At 41.6% G+C, this 20,019-nt stretch overlaps 1 protein-coding gene and 1 long non-coding RNA gene across 5 annotated transcripts in view; one reads left to right on the top strand and one right to left on the bottom strand.

The window, feature by feature from the left end:
- The window catches only part of fermt2 (FERM domain containing kindlin 2), a 36,922-nt gene extending 17,679 nt beyond the window's left edge, over positions 1-19,243 (bottom strand). For all 4 annotated transcript variants that reach the window (XM_026151090.2, XM_026151091.2, XM_026151092.2 and 1 more), the window contains exons 1-3: positions 19,000-19,243; positions 17,678-17,835; positions 4,845-5,078 (exon numbers count right to left, since the gene is read on the bottom strand). In XM_026151090.2, coding sequence (XP_026006875.1) covers positions 4,845-5,078; positions 17,678-17,834 — 391 coding nt within the window. In that variant the 5' untranslated portion in view covers position 17,835; positions 19,000-19,243. The remainder of the gene's footprint in view (positions 1-4,844; positions 5,079-17,677; positions 17,836-18,999) is intronic.
- LOC145422639 (uncharacterized) lies at positions 954-4,816 on the top strand. Its single transcript, XR_013903926.1, has 3 exons — positions 954-1,201; positions 3,229-3,282; positions 3,477-4,816. It is a non-coding gene; the product is annotated as an uncharacterized LOC145422639 (long non-coding RNA).
- Positions 19,244-20,019: the final 776 nt, after the last annotated feature.

The following is a 20,019-nucleotide window of genomic DNA, read 5'->3' as shown; positions in this document are numbered from 1 at the left end:
TGATGTGCAAGCTTGTTTGGTTTGTGTAACTAAAGCAAAAGCATTCCAGGAGTTTTAAGAACTACCAGATGGGAGCTCACCCTTTCTCTGCCTCCCTCCTCCCCCATTCTCACTCTGCTGTAACAGACGAGCACAGTCCCCGTGCCCTTATACAGCCATGTGAGTTCCAGGCCTGCTGCTGCGCTTTAGCCCCCGAGGAGGCAAATATACACAGTAAAGTGTGTATCAAACGGCAAGTAGATGGATAGGACTGTGTCTTTTTGTGAGACATTGCAGAACCATGTGGCATTTAATTACAACCTAACTCTGTTTAATTGTTATGAGCCTATCATCAACACTGGGAACTTTTCCATATTATAAATATTAGCATGACAAACTCTGGGGGAGATAATGCATCTGATGTAATCGATCTCTATTATTTCAATGAAATGAGTTAACGCCATGTTTTTCAATTGTTTACACTACTTTGAGTTTGTTGTCAAAACCAGACAGCTCAAAAACTTCATTTAATTAAGAACTATAAACATGTACACGTATGCAGCAGTGTATCTGATTTCTGGAAAAATCTGTGGCTGCTTAATAACGTGCAAATTTGTTCCACTAAAATGCACCGACATCCAGAAAAATTATCTACTCAGGAGATCATTTATGCTGCTCGTATGCATGATTACATTCTTTAGGTCACTACCCACCACAGTTAGTGGCCATAGGTGGTAGGAATGTAGATTATCTCCATAACTGTTGAAACTACATCAATCACCCTGCTGATCTTCTGCTCAGCTCTCCTCGTACTTGGCAACCAGGCTTCAAGACAGCTAAATGCCTCCATTTAAAGAAATACTTCACTCTTAACTCAGAGCAGGCAGTACACCCTTTTCTGGCTGACAACCATGGTCTTGGAAATGCCAATTCTCATCCCGGGCAAGTGTTGTAGTTAATTTTTTGCTGACATATTTCATACTCCTACGCTCATCACTTTTGGCTGGTGTCAGGAGGAGGAAAGAGGAGGAGGGTGATGGTCAGAATGCTTACAAAGGCTTGGTGGATTTTCATTTGCAGAAATGACACCTAGACAATAAGATCCCAATCTTCTGTCCTGCTGACTTGTGGCAGTAACCAGGCCTGAAGCCAGAGGAAAAGGATTGACTGGGAGCCAGCAGCGCATGCAAGATTTACTCTTTGGAACAGATGATTCACTGCAGTGAGTAAGACCAGCCGCAGAAGAATCACAAACATCATCACAGTCTAATTTTACAGCACTTAAGTTTGCCGTATAAACTGATATAGACCTACATGGGCAAAAAATTACAAAGGAATCATCTGGTTCCTGTGTTTCCCTTGCATACTCCTAAATGTTAAGAATAGGTGGTCTAGTTCCCACATATAGGCTTTACTTGGGCGGGCTGCCCAGGTATGTTAACAACAGGCCTAGGATATTTGGCGACTCGTTTTTTTTAGTTTTTTTTTAGTTCTGTTCTTTTTAGCTGCTCACCACCAAGCCGGGCCCTTTGCTTCACATGCTACCAGTCTGGTGCTGTAGCGGTCCTCCATATAAAATATGGAAAACCTTTCCCAGTGGAAAGGACTACAAGTGGCGAGGATAGTCCTTCAGCTCAGAAGATCTACTGAGCGCTGAAGGGCACTTCAAACCTGTACCTGTAACAGGTGGAGTGGAGAACTGGTTCATGCAGCTCCAAGCCAAGCTCACATGAGTTTCAGAACAGGCTCTGCTGTCACCACACATGGAAGCTAGATGTTGCAGTTGAGTCACAGGTCTAAAGACTCACACACACACCATTTGCATTATATGTTTCAAGAATTGAGCTGATTACACATAAAGGAATGATAAACTTTTGGTGTTTATATTAAGTCAAATCATACTACGAGTTCATTCAGTTCTTAAAATGGCACAAGTCTCTTGTACTATTTTTCACTCTGGCTTTGACAATCTATACCAAACAGCCTTAGTGGCTTGGGAAGAGTGACAGTTCTCTTTCTCTGTCAGACACAAGGCTAAATATGTGCTAAAAGGCAACTCAGAAAGGATAATGATGCACTTACATTTAGGAGATGGAGCTGAGGCCAAACCACAGTACTCCTGTGTTATGACAACAGTTGAGAGCACATTTGGGCCCAGTCAAGCAGGCCACAGGTTGATGGGTCATAACTCTGCTGGACCAAAACGACAGAGCTAAGGTCCATACAAAAATCAGAAAGGTTTCTTGAGGACAAAGTGGTGGGACCAAAAAATTACAGATGTCTGCTTCAAAGTCACTCTTCATGTGAGGTGCTACTGACAAATTACTCATGAATCTGTTTTGCCAGACATTATTTAATGGCTCACTGTAACATTTCATTACTGGTGCTGCCTATTAGCCATTCCATAGAAAACCCTCTGTGTTGGTTTTCAAGCGCACAGTAGTTTAAAAGAGCTTGCACAGTTGCTCTGAGTGCAGCAGCTTGACTCTTGTTAGTCTGAAATGACGCTTTTCTAAGGGAGGCAGCAGATTTGCACCACCTCAGGCTCCAATGTCCCCAGTCATGTGTTAGTCAGTTATGAAGAGTACATTCTGTCTGCTGGCTCACAGAACAAATGGTGTTAGAGGGTGTGTGTGTGTGTGTGTGGGTGGGTGGGCTGAATATATATTTAGTCAATATGAGAAACCAGGTTGTGAAGATGGCACAGTGAGCAAAAGGAGGAGCTGGAATTTTGGTGGGGTGCAAAGCAGCTTGCAGGAAAGGCAGCTAACAACAGTACACCCTACTGTGGGACATTAGCTGATCCATCAGGATTGGGGAGTGAGTTGGATTTCATGACTTGTCTGAACTTTAATTACACAATATACCGAAGTTATTGGTTGCATCATTAAGCAAATGAAGATTCAACAATTTCTTCTGTTCTCTAAAACTTTAAGCTGAGTATCTTTTGGTGTGAATTGGGCCAGGAAATTGTGACAGAAGTTTTCCCTGTAGCATTGTAGTTGCATTTCTTCACAAAACAGAAGACATTACAAAAAGTGGAAAAAATATAATTTTGGAGAACTCTGAATTGTTTACAGAGTTCAAAATTGTTATCTTTAAACTAATTGTGGAAAATCCCAAATGCCTCTTTTTCCTATCAACTAAGCAGTAGAGGACACGATGTAAGGTCAAAACAGGAGTGGAACTGAGTGATTTTTGTGTATTACAGTACATCAGCCTTTTGCTGAGCCCTCTTCTCTTTTCCAGTCTTACCAGATGGAGTGCATTTGTCAAGAACAAGCTGCTTTGGACATGGGAGAAGTATGTAATGACAATGAGAGTGTTATGTTGATTTCTTATGCTGGATGTTCACTGACAGAATTCAATTGCTCTAGCGAGACTAAAAACCAGACAAGACATTAGTTTGGAGGAAAGAATAATGTTTGTTAATACTGCAAAGTAAAAGACTGTTGCATGAGGTAGTTGTAAAACTGTTTTCTCTTTCTGTTTTGCAGACTTGCACAAGTAACCCAATGACTGAAGAACTAAACACGAGAACTAGATCTGGTCTTAAAGCCAAGCTCATCATCACTGGAAAAAAAGAAGAATCAAATCTGGTTTCCGTCTTTCACTATACCTGCTCCTCCCTTTCTGCTGTCTGAAACAAAGGCCAGCTGGACAGGCCTCCACTCTTCCTGTCCACTCGTATTCACTATGCAGCTCACAGGCAGGCAGGAGAAACTATGCAGAGGAAACTGTCAAATTGAAAGCTGCCCAAATAACAAAAAATGCTTCCAGGTCACTGCAACTGTAAACTGTCATACATCTACAGCAAAAGGAAAAAAAACATCCCCACTCTCTATTTTTGAAAATAAAATCTTGCAACTTGCAAAGTCAGCTAAAATAAGTTTTTCTAAAATGTATGCTTATGTAAATGTGAATATAACAGATGTCTCTGCCCCAAAAAAAGCTTCTTTGTATATTTACACTAAATAAAATGCTCTGCAGAAACTAAACTAAAAGCTAAGTCAAGCGATACCAAAAGGAGACCCTGTCACTGGAGCCCCGGATCCTACTTGCCGAACACAGTTCAGTGACCAGGACACAACAGGTGTGTTATGATCCTGTCTAAGGATACACGTGCGTGGGAGTTTTTTCAAACCTTCAAACTGTACTGTAGATAGTGATTGAGAGGCAGAGGCAAGGGGCAAGGATTGAGATCTGAGCTGAAGAAAAGTGGATGTTAGTAGGTCAGGGGTTGTTGGAGTCCAGCATGTGACCTCAGTCATCTTTGGCAGATCAGCAGATATCTATAGTGTGTGCGTGTGACCTTTAGGCATTAGTTACGCCATGGAGGACACTTAAATTAGAACTGATGTTATAAGAAGGAGACTGTGACCAACAGTAGGAGTCATTTCTGTGTACCTTGTTGCACACCTTTGTTTCTGAGACAGATAAATAATCTCTGTTTACGAAACATTATTGTGAGACTGATTGGAGCCCAGGTTTCAAGGACATGACTTTAGATTGGGCTGAAAGTCAGGAGACACCACTTTGGCTCTGTGAGCTTAGACTGTGTTTAATAAACACAACAAATTGCCAGGGATAAAAACAAAGAGGGAGGAAGGGCATGATTAGCTATGTTTGATGTCGAGCATTTTAGACCTTTTCCAAAAATACTATCACCACAGGAAGTTTCCAGTTAAACAGGGTGTGCATAAGTAAACTGCATGCCCCATTTTGCAAGTGAAACAATTTCAAATACATAACTACTTGCCAACAACACCTCATCTCACACTGGCTTCATGAGAACTTTTCACATGTCCACTTAAAATAAAACTGTTCATTCTATTCCTCTGAAAAGGAGTCGATCGTTCACTCACTGAAAGTTTTGCAGATGTCCGACACGGCCTTGAAGACCCGGTCAGAGAAGTTGACCTTGACTTTCATGTGCTTCATGTTGGGGAGCTGGAGCCGTAGCAGTTTGTGCTGCGGCGTAAAGAGCAGCCTGGCGTCAGCTTGGATGCCGTACTTATCCAACGTCCAGTGGGTTTTTAACAGCCATGTCTTCTTCTTCTCCCACCAGAGAGCATGGTCCGACCAGTCCCTCTTTACATCTAAGAGAAGGCAGAAAAAGATGGAGAAGTTACAGTGATCAATATGTAAACTGAAAAGCTGCAAAGAAAACTAAGCAAAGAACGGAGCATTTATATTGCTGTATGGTAGAACACTGTATAACACTCTACTGATAACCCAACCAAGTATATCCCCTCCCAGCTGGAGGTCACACTTGATTGAAAAGGGGCACCAGCACATTATTGCAGAGACGGTGAAGTCAAAGACAGAGGAGGGGGGGAAAAGACTGAATGTGTGAAAGATGTGGCTGTTTGTGTGACGCTGAGGGAATATCAGGTTCATACCGCCCTCTTTGTTCCAGAGTCACACCGTGATCCCTTTAAAGCAGACGCAAGGCACCCAAAACCCTGCATTGCTTCCAGGCTTTTGCTCTGCAGGGGATCACCAACAATAGCGACTGACCTGTAGTCTCATGGTGTATGTGTCTCACTTCAAGGGGAAGGTGAAAACCACAGGGATTTGAGGGAACTCAAAGCATCTGTTTTGCAGATCACCTGGTTCTCGTCTGTATGTGAGCAGCTCAGCAATGTGCTGAAGCTCTATTTGAATTGCAAATCAAAGTGGTGAGCAAAACCGAATATTCACAGACATAGTGGTAGCTCTGTTAAAACCATTGTTCTCATGTATTAATGCGATTCATCAGTGACTGGGATACATTCACAAATTAGCCACGCAAGTTAAGCGGTTAGCTCAAAGGCTCATAACTTTACACGGTGTTTAAAATACCAACCGGCTATTTATGTACCCCACACTGTGCACGTGTTCCTTTATGATCAAGAGTAAAATTTAACAGTCTTGTTAGCAGACTGATAGTTGAGATGACGTGAATAAGCCTGAAGGTTTTTTTTGACTACTTTCAGATGTCCCCCGAGTAGTGATGTCATTATCCCGACATTATTTCAGGAAGGCATTTCCCAGATCGGTCTCATTTCCTCCACCCACATACCTCTTCACTGTTTCTCCAGCTTATTCTCAGTCTCACTCTGAGTCTCTCTATGCTCTTAGTGAGTCATTGCCCAGACAGAGACGTCAGTTTGCTCAGTCACCGTTTAATCAAATCATTCGATACTGATACTGCGGGGTCAGTGAGGGTGTTTGAAAAAGGTCTGTATGCTCGTCAACAACCTATTGTCAGACAGACGTTTGATATCCCTACAAAGATAAGAAACCAATAGTCAGATCACAGGAATATAGTGCAAATACAGTATATTGGCACATCATGATTCAGGTTTCAGTTAGAAAATACAAAAGCTCAGTAAAGTTTACATATGCAGACTAAGGGAAAGGTTTTACCACAAAATACCCCTATGAAGCTTCCAATTGTGCTATTTAATCTCAACTAACTCTAATTCAATGAATTATCGAGTCTGTACATTAATGGAAAAAAATATGTGCTTTCTTCCTCATTAAGGACACCGACCTAGTTTGCATTCAAGGCTGGTAGCACAGGAGAGAATACGTCGTCAGCTCATTACATCTTCTGCTGTTATGACACGAGGAAGGACACAGGTAATAATGCACAAACTGGAGCCATAATGGATTGCAATTACCTTCAAGTACACTGCGAGCAAGCAGCAGTTACACACAGAACAGCGCAAAACCTCACATCCATTTTCCCTTTATAATGTTGATGTTTGCTGGTAATTCATTCTATAAATTGAAAAGTACATCAAAGTGAAAGACTGCAAAGATGATCTTGAATGTTTCTCTTTGCGACCTTCTCTGTCAGTCAAACAGTTTGGTGCCACCATGGTGGGCTTTTGTTTCCATGTGCTGCTGTTGTTTTCCACGACCTTTACATACAGGCATCTATACACACTGTTGACACACTCCTGCGGACTCTGCCTAAAAGCTGAATGAATGGGATTAGTGGGTGAGGAAGTGAAACAACAGATTGTCTCTCCTTAGACCAAGGAAGCAAGACTGCTGAGATGTGAGTAAAGCAAACTGGGCTGAGGAAAGGATTACAAGAGATGGGGAGAACAAGTTTAAGGAAAAGAGTGGCCACCAGCATGTCAATGCAGATGGCATTGTGAAAGCCTAGGGCTCTGTGAATTCTCCTGGGGAGGGGTTGTTTGTCAGGCTGTTGGCACTGTTTACTCCAGTGGGCAAACACTTGTTACTTGAGTGAAAAGATTCCAGGCTTTCTGAAGCCCTGTGAGAGTTGCTTTAGCAGCATGGGGTCTAGCTGTCATCAAGCAGTTCTGATGCCTCAGCTGTGCAGATAACAACTTCATATGCTACCTTTAGAGAAACTGCTCCCTTAAGTCTTCTACAGCTATTAAAGGCTGAAATAATGAGAGGGAGCACAGAGAGAAAATCTGAAAATAATCCTGAATGTATTTTCATAACTCTGCTCACAGTTTTTCCTCTTTCAACCTTGTAATTTCTGGTGTCTGGGAGCCCTGCAGAACAACTAGCATTAACGTTTGGCACTCAGGTCTTCACCACAGACCACATTCTATAGAAATATCCTTATACTCGGCATGCATGACCACCATACAATCTGTGGCAAGACATGAGTGCACTTTTTGGCTGGTCTCAGCTACCCTCAAGAAGCTCTCTACGGCCCCTGCTTCTGTTTCTTTGTTGCCATCTTATGCCAAAACCTTCCTGGACACGACTTTACCGTCTCGTTGCTTGTATCATTACGCAGTGGGTCGATGTGTCGTGATTGGATAAGGGCAGCTCGGGCAGGCCTCCATTGGACTCTTAAAGCTGTAACATGGTAACTCAATCCACAGATAGAGGGAGGGCCAATGGCATCTACCAGCTAAAAATGCAATCTGCCAAGCCTGACGTAATACAGCAGCCAGAGGAATGGGGGGCCTAAGTAATTGGCTGCATTAAATGTGGACCCACAGCGCCTTAACAGAATGATGTGTGTGTGTGTGTGTGTGTGTGCGCATGTGTACAGCTTGAATGACATGAGGAGGGGAAAGAGAATGGGAAAACCGTGTTTTATGACCTCTGCAGGATATGACAGATGATACAGAGTATGTGTGAGGAGGTGTGGGTATTAGTCTAGGGGAGGGTGGTCTTCTTATGCATGCACTAACTAAATTAGCTCCCTGTGTTATGTGCGTGTTCATGATTTAACAAGCGAAATTAATTCATAAATTGTGCCCAACCAACTTCTTTCCCCATTCGTCACCCTTACTGCCGCAGCTTTCAACTAAGACCACTTCCTCTGCTTTGTGCACCAGATACCACAACCAGAATTACTGGTTTAGAAAAAAAAGAGGACGGATTAATAATGCCATTGTTTTAGGAGGCATTTAGCAAAAAAGACAACAGACAGACAATGCTAAAATTGTACTCTAAAGGGCTTGAACTGCCACTCCCTTCTACATCCTGCCTCTTCATCCATTTTCTTTTAGTCAGCATCGGTGCAGTTTATATTAAGTGACTGTGTGTAGAGAGCCCGTCTGTGAGGGGGAGAGGACGGGACAACAGAGAAAAGCATGAGAAAAAGGGAATGAGAGAAAGGTCATGGAAAGGAGGAGTGGAAGAGGATGAGCAGAGGACGGGGAGGAGCTCTGTCTAGGGACACAATGTGAGAGGACAAGTGATAGGAAGCATCAGGAAGAGGAATTTCAAAATGAAGGTCTATCTGTGAAAAACACTAAATATACAGAAACATCTTCGATTGTCCTCATGCCTCCAAAAACTAAAACATTCATGTTTGCATCTGTTGCAGAACAATGTCATAAGCTCATAAATAAATCTTATCTGATCAATGGAAACCAATTCTCAATTGGAATAATGCTTCTATATTTCTAAAATGTACAGAATGACAACAAAAAAAACAACCAGCAGTTCTGCAATCATGTGACCATGTTTTCAGCTAACAGTTATATTTATTTTCTGAACTAATCAGCTAGTCTTTAAAATGTCACAAAGTGTCTCTCTCAGTTTCTTGAAGCTCAACCTGAAATGATGAAACGGCCAATTTTCTTCCATTAACAAACCAATTTACCAACAAATAAGACTGAAAAGAGCAGGAAAAGCCCACAAAGGACGGAATTTTAAAAACATAAATGATATGAAAATAGCTGATTATTTTTCTATTGATCACTAGATGAACAACCTATTACCTAATTGTTGCAGCTCTACAGTAGATGGGACGCCAACAACAACAACAAAAAAACCACACAAGTCATTCTTAGATGTGGTCTCTGTGGACTCAGTGACTCATGCCCTCTCTTTATTGGGTTTCAACCAGCACAGTGACAGTCAGCTGTTGCCTAAAGCAAAATCCAGGCTCATTTCTAGCTTCACTGATGGAGATGATTTAAGAGAAGACATGGTTACAGCTCTAGACTATTTCTTGTGTTAGCAAAGAACAAAATGATTGTGGCTATCACAACAAATCTGTTAGCTGTCAGTGATATCCAAAGCCACGCAGTGCAAGATTGTATCTTTTTTTTTTTAAGCTGCTGATAAAAATTAGCTCGGTCATGCAGTTTCCTTGGTGACTTCTGGCTGACGCCACGGGGAAGTGGTGCAGGGTGACAATTTGTTTTCATACACAACAAAGACAGTGCAGCAGGTTCGTCAGCCTTATATCTCACACACACACCCACACTTTCTCCCCCTGTACAAAGAGAAAGCCCTTCTAAATATATTCCACATCTAAAGCAGGGTGAAGGTTGGTATTGACAAGCAAAGATACAGCCAACAACTGCAATGCACTAAAATAGAGTTACAGCAAATGGCTTTTAGGTTCTTTGTAGCTCGTACGGTCACGCTGGATAGCATCAACATCAGATAGCCAACATGTGCACAACAGGTTAAAAAGAGAGGTGATGACAGTATCTGTATGCAGGGCATCAGACAAAGTCACGGTGGATTGTATTTAAAGATCAAAGCGATACAATGAATTCAGCAGCTGGTGTTAAAGACAATGTATGGAGTTGTAAACAGTGTTAATCACTACACATCAGAAGACAGCCACACGATGCACATGTTCCATGTGATACACAACTAAGAAAAGTGTAAAGTTAATAAGACAAACATGCAGTGTTAATCCCTTTGCTATTCACAAAGCAACACTGTTAAAACTGCAGTGCTTTCCATTGACAGGCTAAGTTAAATTAGCTGAGATTACTTCAGCCTCTTTTGTTACGTAACACAGAATTCTTCCAATACCTCAAACATGCCATTTATCAAAGGAAAGAAATATGCAATACACACAGTGCCCAAAAACCATTTAAGTGCATTCTGATGTATTTTGGAATTTATAAATCCCCCCAACACACACACCCAGCCTAGAAGACTCCTATTTACACAACAACACTCGAAACTATACCATTACTGACGTCATCTTCATGACGGTTTCACCACGCCTTTAAAGGTCTTTAGTCTTTTGTCTTCCCACCTACATCACATGCTACAAACTACATCTTTTCAAGCATAAACAGGCCCTCTGGGTTTTCACATTAGGCTGGTATATACTTGAACGCTTGTGTACAAGGTACAGAGGTAATCTGGTTGGTTGTTTGGTCAACACCCTTTCATTCAACCAAAATTGCTAGACAATAACAAGTTTTACTTTAAAAAGGAGGAAAATGACCACAACAGTGGCCTTTAAGAACTGGTCTGTAATCACCGAAGGAAAAAGATCTACCCTGCATTTTCATGGCTGCTAGCTTTATTAAGGTTTACATTTACTGAACTCTTTTTTTATCGTTGGCTTAAAGTTTAATTGGCAGTGACACTGTCTAAAAGAACAGTACAGTAACTTGTCTCTGTTAACATGTTTTACCAGTGTTGGTGCAGAACACTTTGGACTTTCCATCTATCCATGGAAACTTACCCCACTTAGGGTCGTGGGTGTGAACACATCACAGTAATAATACTTTTATAATGAAACAGCCACAGATTCATGAGCCCCAGCATTTGTCAGCAGCAGCTAAAACCAGACCAAGCTGGTCTCTCCTGCAAACAGGAAACTGGCCGCGTCTGTTGTTATGATTTCAGTTGAAAATAACAAGTTCAAATAAGATTTCAGATACGATTTCAGCCAGGATAGTTTTTTTGCTTCAGTTAACCTTTGATTATATATAGACATGAATAGCACACCCAAGTACTTACTCCTATTGTACTTCTTTGAAGTACACTGCCTGCAGCGCGTGTGAACCATTACACAATCTATAGAAAAGACCCCAGAGTCGCATATAATTGGCAGGCATCACGGTCAGGTCTACTGATGGGAAGGATGGTGGTTCAATACCTGGCTTCGCCAACCTTAAAGTTGAAGAATCCTTGGGCGATATTGAGCCACAAATTGCCTCCAATGAAATAAAAGTGTGTGAATGTTAAGCAGCAATTATACTATCTGTGTCTGTAAGATCTTCATGATCGACTCAGGTCCCAGAGGCATACATTTTGTCATCAGACAGTCCTTGTGCCTGCCTGTTTTCTGTGACCACACCAACTTGTCCATGTAGAATTTACATTAGAATACACAAACTACGCATGTGCCCCAGGCAGTGGTCTTCGAGCGTACATCAAAAGACATATAACGCCTAGATTAGACTCCACTGCAGATGCAACAACAACAATGATCAAGTAGTCATTGCTGTTATACTTGTTTGACGTACGCTTGAGGTCCTCCACCTGATGAGAATGCATAGTTGGAGCATTGTAATGTAAATTTTCTGCGAACGAGTCATGGTCACATTAAAGTCTGCATAAACCCCAGCTCGTTGATTTCAAAATTTACGCCACTGGGACCAAAGTGGACCCTAGCAGACTCCCGGATGTGGAAAGTATAATTCCTGCTTACCCAAATGGCTACTCGTCTGTCGTGTATCTAGATGTCTATCGCTGCAATGCGGTAAAACCTAGGCTTTAGGTTAAAAGTGTTTAGGCATATAGGGAAAAAGCACTTGCATGAATGTGTATGTGTAAATGGGTGAATTTCACTTAGAAAAGTGCCACGTAAGTAGCCCATTTAATATTACCCCTCGTGCTCACTGCCTAATGATGAAATTTAGGTCACTCAGAAACCAAGCAGACCCTCGTGCACTCGCTGACACATGAAGTGAAATCAAGGCCTTACAATTTTACATCCCAGTCTCATCTCAGCAACTTACAACTCTGCAGGACAAGATCAAGCAGCTTCAACTATAAATGAAGAAGACAATATGGAGGCCTACACGTAAGATGGTAGTGTAAGAGCTGCTGAACTAGGCTTTTATAACATTAAATGAGATATCCTAACATGAAATTTACTGATAGGAGTAAAAAGGGTGTAACAGCGCTGGCTTTGATACATTAGGAAAGGCCAGAGGGCTATTAAAGGAAAACTCCTTAGAGACAGATAGTTTGTATCCATTTGTGTCATAATCCAAACACAGCAAAACAGTGAGGGTACTCCTCCTCCACCCTAACACAGCTTTATGCAATTAAGTGTTCAGGGACCCGGTGGAATAATGACATTACAAAGTTACTCTGGGACTAAGATCAGTGGAACAGATACACAATACTCATTTGTCCTCCATGTATGAAACCTACCAGACGTGCCTTCAGGACTGTGATAAGCTGGCCCGCTGATGCCCCTGTGATTTGGATGGCAAAAAACTATATTGCAACATCATGAGAAATTCTCAGGAGAACAAACATACCAAAGTGAAAGTTCTAAATACTGGAGGCAGCTAAGAAACTCTTATTTCAGATGATTTGATCACTGAAACAAAACTTTTCTCTATGAATGGGAGAGCAGAGGGGAAAAAAAGAGGTGGGGACAGCTTTAAAATGAATGAATGTGGGCTGAGAAGCAGAACAAAAACTCCAGATCAGTTTACTCCATTGACACACAGGTGTGTGGTGTTACAACAACAATGTGGAGCGCTAACATTTCCTTCCACTGGATCCTTTGTGCTGTTTGTACTACAGAAAGGTCGGGGGGGGGCAAAAAAAACAACAACCTGGCATCAGTGTCGCAGAGGAGCCAATAATATTTTGTTCCGGTGCATGTTTCAGATGCCAAACATAATTAATTAAATCATCCATAACAAACAGAAGTCCTTTCATACAAGTGCTTACAGAGAGAAGGCAATGGAAAACAATGATATTAAAATCCAACTGGATAATGGTGCACTTTTCAAATCTACATTTGTAAAGGGGATCAGATTACCAGCCATTTTCAGTGGGTAAATCATAATCTTGATAGCATTAAATGAATCATTATTAAATTAATCCACTAATAGCTCAAGCTCTGAACCTAGCACTCATGAGATTCTGGTTGCATCAACTTCAGCTGTATAATCAGCTGAATATTAAAAGGAAAAAAGAAAAAAGAAGTAGCTCAGCAGACCTAATTGGGCTGCCAAACACTTCTATATATGGCCAACACAGAGTATGTATAGAATTATACTGACCAATGGCCAGCATATGATCACATTTGCAAGACTAAGTACAGAGCAACACAATCACAGCATCTTACCGGTGAAACAGGAAAGCTCTAGCCTGGGCAGGACCACCACTTAGGATAAGTACTTCCTGCCAGAGAGATTAGACAGTAAGATGAACACACAGCCTGCCAGGCCATTTCTCACTTCATGAGGGCAGACCTTTCGAAAGGCTCCACAGCCACAATCAATGAGTCTCATTAAGTATAGCAATTTGTTTAAACCGTGTGTCGGGTCACGATGATAGAAAACAGAACACAGGTGGTTATAACCACCTATCAGTGTTGTCCTTTGTGTACTGTAATAAAAGTAAAAGATGTGAGAGATGTGTTCGCTCTCCTCGGGAAAGCTATAACTGATATTGCAGACCCATCTCTCTCTCCTCAGCCCAAGGCGAGGATGCAAGGCACACAGGCAGGAGAAGGTGCATTTAAAAAAGAAAAACCATAGCGGAAGGTCAACATCCTGTGCTAAACGGCAGCTGTTTCCCAATGAAACCTGGACACCACCGTCTTAAACCAGGGCCTTCTGGTCACCACAACCTGCAGCAGCGGCAAGATCAGTTTTATTAAAGACACCAAAGTTAAATAGCTGACCAAATAAAGTATTATCTTGAAAACCAAATTTGTTCAATGCAAACATTACAGTCACGTGCAAATCAATCCTAATTCAACACTTAACAAAAAAAGAACATGGTGATCATCACAAATGCATTGAGGACATGCAGCAAAGGTTTTCTGTGGTGGGTTTGTGGTGAGGGATCCAAAAACTGCAGGTCACTCACTGGAAACAATCACATTAACTCTCAAAAATATGCAAGCTCTATTTTTGTAACACTTAACAGTCAGTGTAAATGAACAAACCTGTGTACCTCTGTGTTTGCTATTGATTATTAAGCCTTGCTACGCCAGAGAAGCGGATGGTTTTGAATATTCAGACACAATAATCAAAATATATTTGAAAAAAGTGGAACAGAGAAAAGAGGGTGAAGTCAGAGCGAAACATGGAGAAAGGAAAAGACAGAAACAGAGCAGTAGGTGGTTGAAGCAGGCAGCAAAGACTCCAGCAATGACGGCAGCGACCAGAGCAGCATGCCAAACCTTTGGAGTCATTTCCTGCTTCGTCGAAGACTTTTATGGAATTTTAGCAGCGTAGCTAACGTCACAATGAGGACAGACAGCAACAGGAGAGACAGTTCAGGCCTATACTCTATACAACTTCCTCTCCCTCGCTTTCTACTCTAATTTCTTCTTCTTTGCGGGAAAAAGATGAAACTATATATTTTTTTCCAGCAAAGAAGAAGAAATTAGAGTAGAAAGCGAGGGAGAGGAAGTTGTATAGAGTATAGGCCTGCCACTTCTAAAACATTAATCGATTATGCACTTTACCCCAGTTTACCCAAACTAAAAGCTGCACAACTTCCTAATGTTGTTTGTACAATACTTGTTTTGCCTCCTAAATGGCGCAGAATTGCCTTTTAGAGAGGAGTGCAGCACTTTTAGAAAACATCAACAAAGTCAGAGAAAGCGCCAATGATTGAGCACAATGGCAGGATGAAAGGATTATAAGAGCAAGGGACGAGGGGTTGGTTAATCAGCTGGCTTTAAATACTGCTCTCCTGGAGTTTTGCAGGGAAATGGAAGCAGTGTCCGCTGCTGTGATCAATAGCGGAGTGCCTTCCTGGCATTTGTCTATTTAATCCATTATCGAAGGCCATCTGAGCCTGCACTGTGGATGGGAGACCTGCAGCACAGAGGAAGGGTTGAATGATGAAAGCAGGATGCATGCGGTTGACACACACCCACCAACCCACACAACCATACTCGCATGTGGAAACACATGGACAAATACTACTAATAGGAACAAATGTATAGCCTGTTGTTCTTTGCATAACAGGCAGACAACACACACAAACACGCTCATAAAACTATTATACGTACTGTGTGTGCAAATATACCCTATCACACATATTAACAAATGGTGCTGACAGCAAACAAAACAGTGCTATCATCATTGTGGAAAGCAGCTGAAAAAACTGAGTCAAAAGGTGGTTCCTTCATTTTAAAATGCAAAAGACCAAAATACGAAAAGAGGAGGGAGTGTGAGACAGAGGCCTTGCTTGCAAACACTCTTACACCTGTGTTCTTTCTCAAAGCACCATGTGAGAAATGCCATCTATGTATAACCACTACGACCAAGCCACCAGCAAATCCAACAGCGAGTACCCGACAACACTTGAAGGGTGTTTAGTACGCAGCACTCTCACTACCGAGAGCTGCGAGATATGGAAACAGGTTACTGAAAACGTCTTGCTTTTCATTTCCCCCAAACTCAGAATGTAATTTGAACAAACAATTCATATTGTACACCAACACAGTAACAAAACTTCAACTAAGATAAGAAGTGCGTGTTCAAAGCAGCCAAAATTCTGTGTGACAATAATAGTGCATGCTGTCCTGCAAAGTGCAGTCATGTGGATAACTTATACTGTCTATTGGTTAATGATTACAGTGGAAAACAAACTCGTGTTTAGGGATAGAAGAAAGTCCCAACAGTCTCCATAAACATGTTAGAAAGCACAAAAACATCAAACCATCAGAAAGCAATTTAATGCTACTACACAAGCTCTGCTCTACCTTGAAGTATACTTGAGTAAGCCAAATTAACTGCAAAAAGGTTGCTTGCAACATGACAGTATGGAAAAGATTCCAATATATTTTATGAATGTAAACAAGGCTGAAGCTACAGCACTTTTTTATTGTTTGATGGGATGTGACAAAGGCACAAACAAATATGTGAACCCACCTCCTCCTATTTTACAGCCAACATCAAGCTTAACAAATCAAAACTATTTTCAGTTGTGGACGTGAAGACCTCAAGTCACTGGATTCTTTAGGAGATTAGAAGAATAAAAGAATAAGTCATCAATGACAACATCCTTACAAACAGGAAAACAGAAATTAGAGATGGTGAAAACAAAAGATAGACAATCAGCCTTGATGCGGCCTCTGATACATGATGATTTAACTGTAATAAAACTGGTCTAACCTAAAACACCTTTTGTGTTACGATATAAACCTATCATATCCCATGTATGAAACGTAATGACGCACAAACACCAACAAATGTTTGATGTGCTTTCAGTACACTACATGGCCAAGAAGGTGAAGAAAAGTTAACTCAGAGAAAGTGACAAAGCCATGCCTTGAGCAGAAAGACCAATGAATTCATCTCGTCCCACGCTCGTCAGCAACACTTCCCTCTCCTAGCAGAGATGCCACTCCGCACAGTCGACCACAGCGAACAAAGACCTCAATTATGTGGAGCTCTAACAGGAGAGCTAAAAACAGTACCATGGGCAGGGAATAAAACCTTGGAGCGCTGCAGGAATTCTGAGCATTCAAGCGTCGTCAACACACAACAAACTGTCACTCCCAAATGGCACTGCAACCACCACCGCTACTGACCTTTCTGCAGACTGCATGAAACAGGGCTGTGTTCAAGTGGCTGGAACAGAAGACTCTTATGCTTACTTTCACCCAAACTTGTCAAGTGCATAACTGCAGCTACACAACAGTTCATGAAAGAGTGGGGGGAGGGAAACAGTGTATGGTTCATTTTATACCTTGGGTTACTGACCCATATATGCTGCAGGGTAACAAAGAGCAACATTAAGCCCCGTTTGAGCTGGTTGCAAGCAACTTTTATTCTCATTAAGCAATTTGCACAGGCGAACCAACAGGCTGCCCTTTATTTTCAAAAACAATAGCAAACTGTGTCCAGACTCTAAACTGATCCCCTTCCTCTGACTTTCCTTCTGATTCCTAAATCCATACTTTTAAGCTTTGCCCATATAGACTTTGTGCTTTCACAAGAAGAGCTGTGTTTCTGTGTGGATGCTCACATCTAATTTGAAGAGAAGTAGTATTTACTGCCCAGCAAACATGAACAGATAACACAAATCAGCCACACGTCAGAAATTCACCAGTGGCAGGATGACACAAGGAAAGGTTTATTACAACAGGAATACATCTAATTATGTATCTGCTTATTGACTGTGGATTGCTTTCTTGTGTTAAGACCACGCGGTGCCTGTTTATTACACTTTAGATTAGCTGATTAAAATAGTCACAACCACTCCAGCAAGCAGCACACTCGCATACCTAACTTCTCCACCAGTTTGAGCATGACTCCACCGATGTGGATTTCCCCAGTGACCCTCAGCGACACGTCCCTGTAGAGGTCGGTGACATGAATCTTCAACTCCCACGTCCCGTCGGCATAGCAGCCATCGGGCATCCGGATCCCATCCAGCGCCATCCTGCCAAACAGAGCCAAAGTTTGAGGGACTGAAAGAGAGAGGGGGGCAAAGGTCTTATCTAACCTTTGTCACACTGATGTGAAGAGAAGCATTTTGGCCACTGTAAGTAAATGCATGTGTCGCAACCCCCAATGCATGCTTTCAAGACCTTGAGTAAGAAGCCTGTTAGATGCCTCAAACAGAAGGCTGATTTCCTTAGCATGGGTACATTTACTTTAGTAGTTTACTAAAAACATGTTACTTGCTCATTTCTTGAAAGCACAAACCTACTGTGCTTTCAATTATGACATTATCATGTCATTAGGGTGAACAACACAGGCATTTACAAGGGACAGGGGGTATTTTGAGATACAATTGGTGCACATTGTGGGGAAATCCAGGATACAGTGTTTCCAGTGGAGTGTGCAAGGTCACTGTGGGAAGTGTTACCTTCTGTGATTAAATAATTTACCGATTGCCACAAACATCTGAATGTTGGTATAATAGTTAACCCCCATTCAGCCACTTTTTAATTACTTCTTGAAAACACTTCCACGCTTATGGCAAAGCTGTAGTTCTGACAGTTGTGGTGAACATTTGACCCTTGGAGAATGATTAAGTGAAGCAGGACGGAATTAACCGTTTTTCCATCGCGCCACATCTCTCGCTGGGAAGAAGACGAGCTCTGCTGTTGGAGGACCGCCAAAAAGTTACAGTATAGCCAATTTGTCATTCCTTGATCGGAGAGTGTCCGACAGATCAAAACAGCCGTCCAATCAATAAAAAACAGAACAAAGGCTATAGTCCCCAGGCTACAAGTTAACCAGAGGCCTTTGGCAGCGGTTATTTACACAAAAGTGCCGGTTCACCTGTTAAAAATAACGGTAAAAGCAGCCTTACAAATAGGCAGAGAGGGGGAAATTATGTAAGCAGAGCTCGTACAACAAACTACCCGGCCCCGTGTTGCACATTCACCGAGTCGGTCCGTAAAGCGGTAAGTTCAGAAGAAAGTGTCTCTAAAAGCAGACAAGCCTCTTAAATTAGCCGGAAAAGTTATTAATATTGAACGTTTTATTGAACGCAGCACAGGCTGTAGGAGGAAAAAGAAAAAGGTTTTCTTTTTATGTATTTCACAGCAGAGAACGGGCACAGCTTTGAGGTCAGCATTTAACTCTGAACACTCACCTTCACAAAGACGAAAAAACGCTGAAGCAGTCGTCTACACGGTAGAGAATAAGTCCCCCGTCTTTAAATCATGTAGAAAGTCTGTAAAAGGAATAAAAAAGAAGAAAGAAATCCCCGAAGAACTCGCTGAAGAAGTGAAGTATCCCAAACTGTTTTCCCGCAGGCTTCGGCTTAATGGAGTCCAGCCTTCCCCTTTCCTCCCTCCCTCTCTTTCCAGCAGTATAACGTCACCGTCACTTCTCCAATCCCACTTTTCCTTTCATACTGGGAGCTTTTCTGGTCGCGTACTGGTCCCTTTGTCGCCTCTCACACACGTAACACTCGAAGCTTTCAAATGATTTGTGTGCCTCTGTGTGTGTGAGAGAGAGTCGCCTCCCTCCCGATACTTTATGCGACGTTGTAGAAATAATAATTAGCGTGACATTTAACTATTACTTAATTAAAATGCAATAAAACAGGACATTAAAAAAGGTAAAAATAATAGCATCAAAATGAACTCAAAAGTAAAAGTGCGGTGCTGATAGATATACCAGTAATGTATATCCCCTATATATAGTACAGTATTTTAATATTTTTAGTAAATCCATGATGGAAGAAAATCGTGTGTCTATGTGATTTTCATTATGTATTTCTGCCTACTTTATATAGCTACAGATTGGAGCTTTAAGCAACAGGAATGAAAAAAAAATGTACTTCTACAAATATATCATCTTCCTTATTCTAGATCTTAAATGCAGCATATGAGACATAAAATCCAACATAATGGCTCAGGTTTTAAAAAGCTGTCTGACAAATCCATACATTTATTTGACAATCACGCCATCTAAAAATATAAGTCATGTGTGAATGTGAGCTATATGTGCAAGCTGTTTTATTACAGCTTTGCTTTCTGGAATAAGAAATTCATCCGTTTCTGGTAGTGTTATTAGACATGCAGTTAAGATCTCAAGCTACCTTTTATGGCAATCGTGCTGCTGAGCCTTGCAGCAGCATCCAGGGATCTTTGGTTCTTTATTCATG

Source organism: Astatotilapia calliptera, chromosome 19 (assembly GCF_964374335.1).
Source record: "Astatotilapia calliptera chromosome 19, fAstCal68.1, whole genome shotgun sequence".
NCBI lineage: Eukaryota > Metazoa > Chordata > Actinopteri > Cichliformes > Cichlidae > Astatotilapia > Astatotilapia calliptera.
This window is presented reverse-complemented; position numbering and strand designations above follow the sequence as displayed.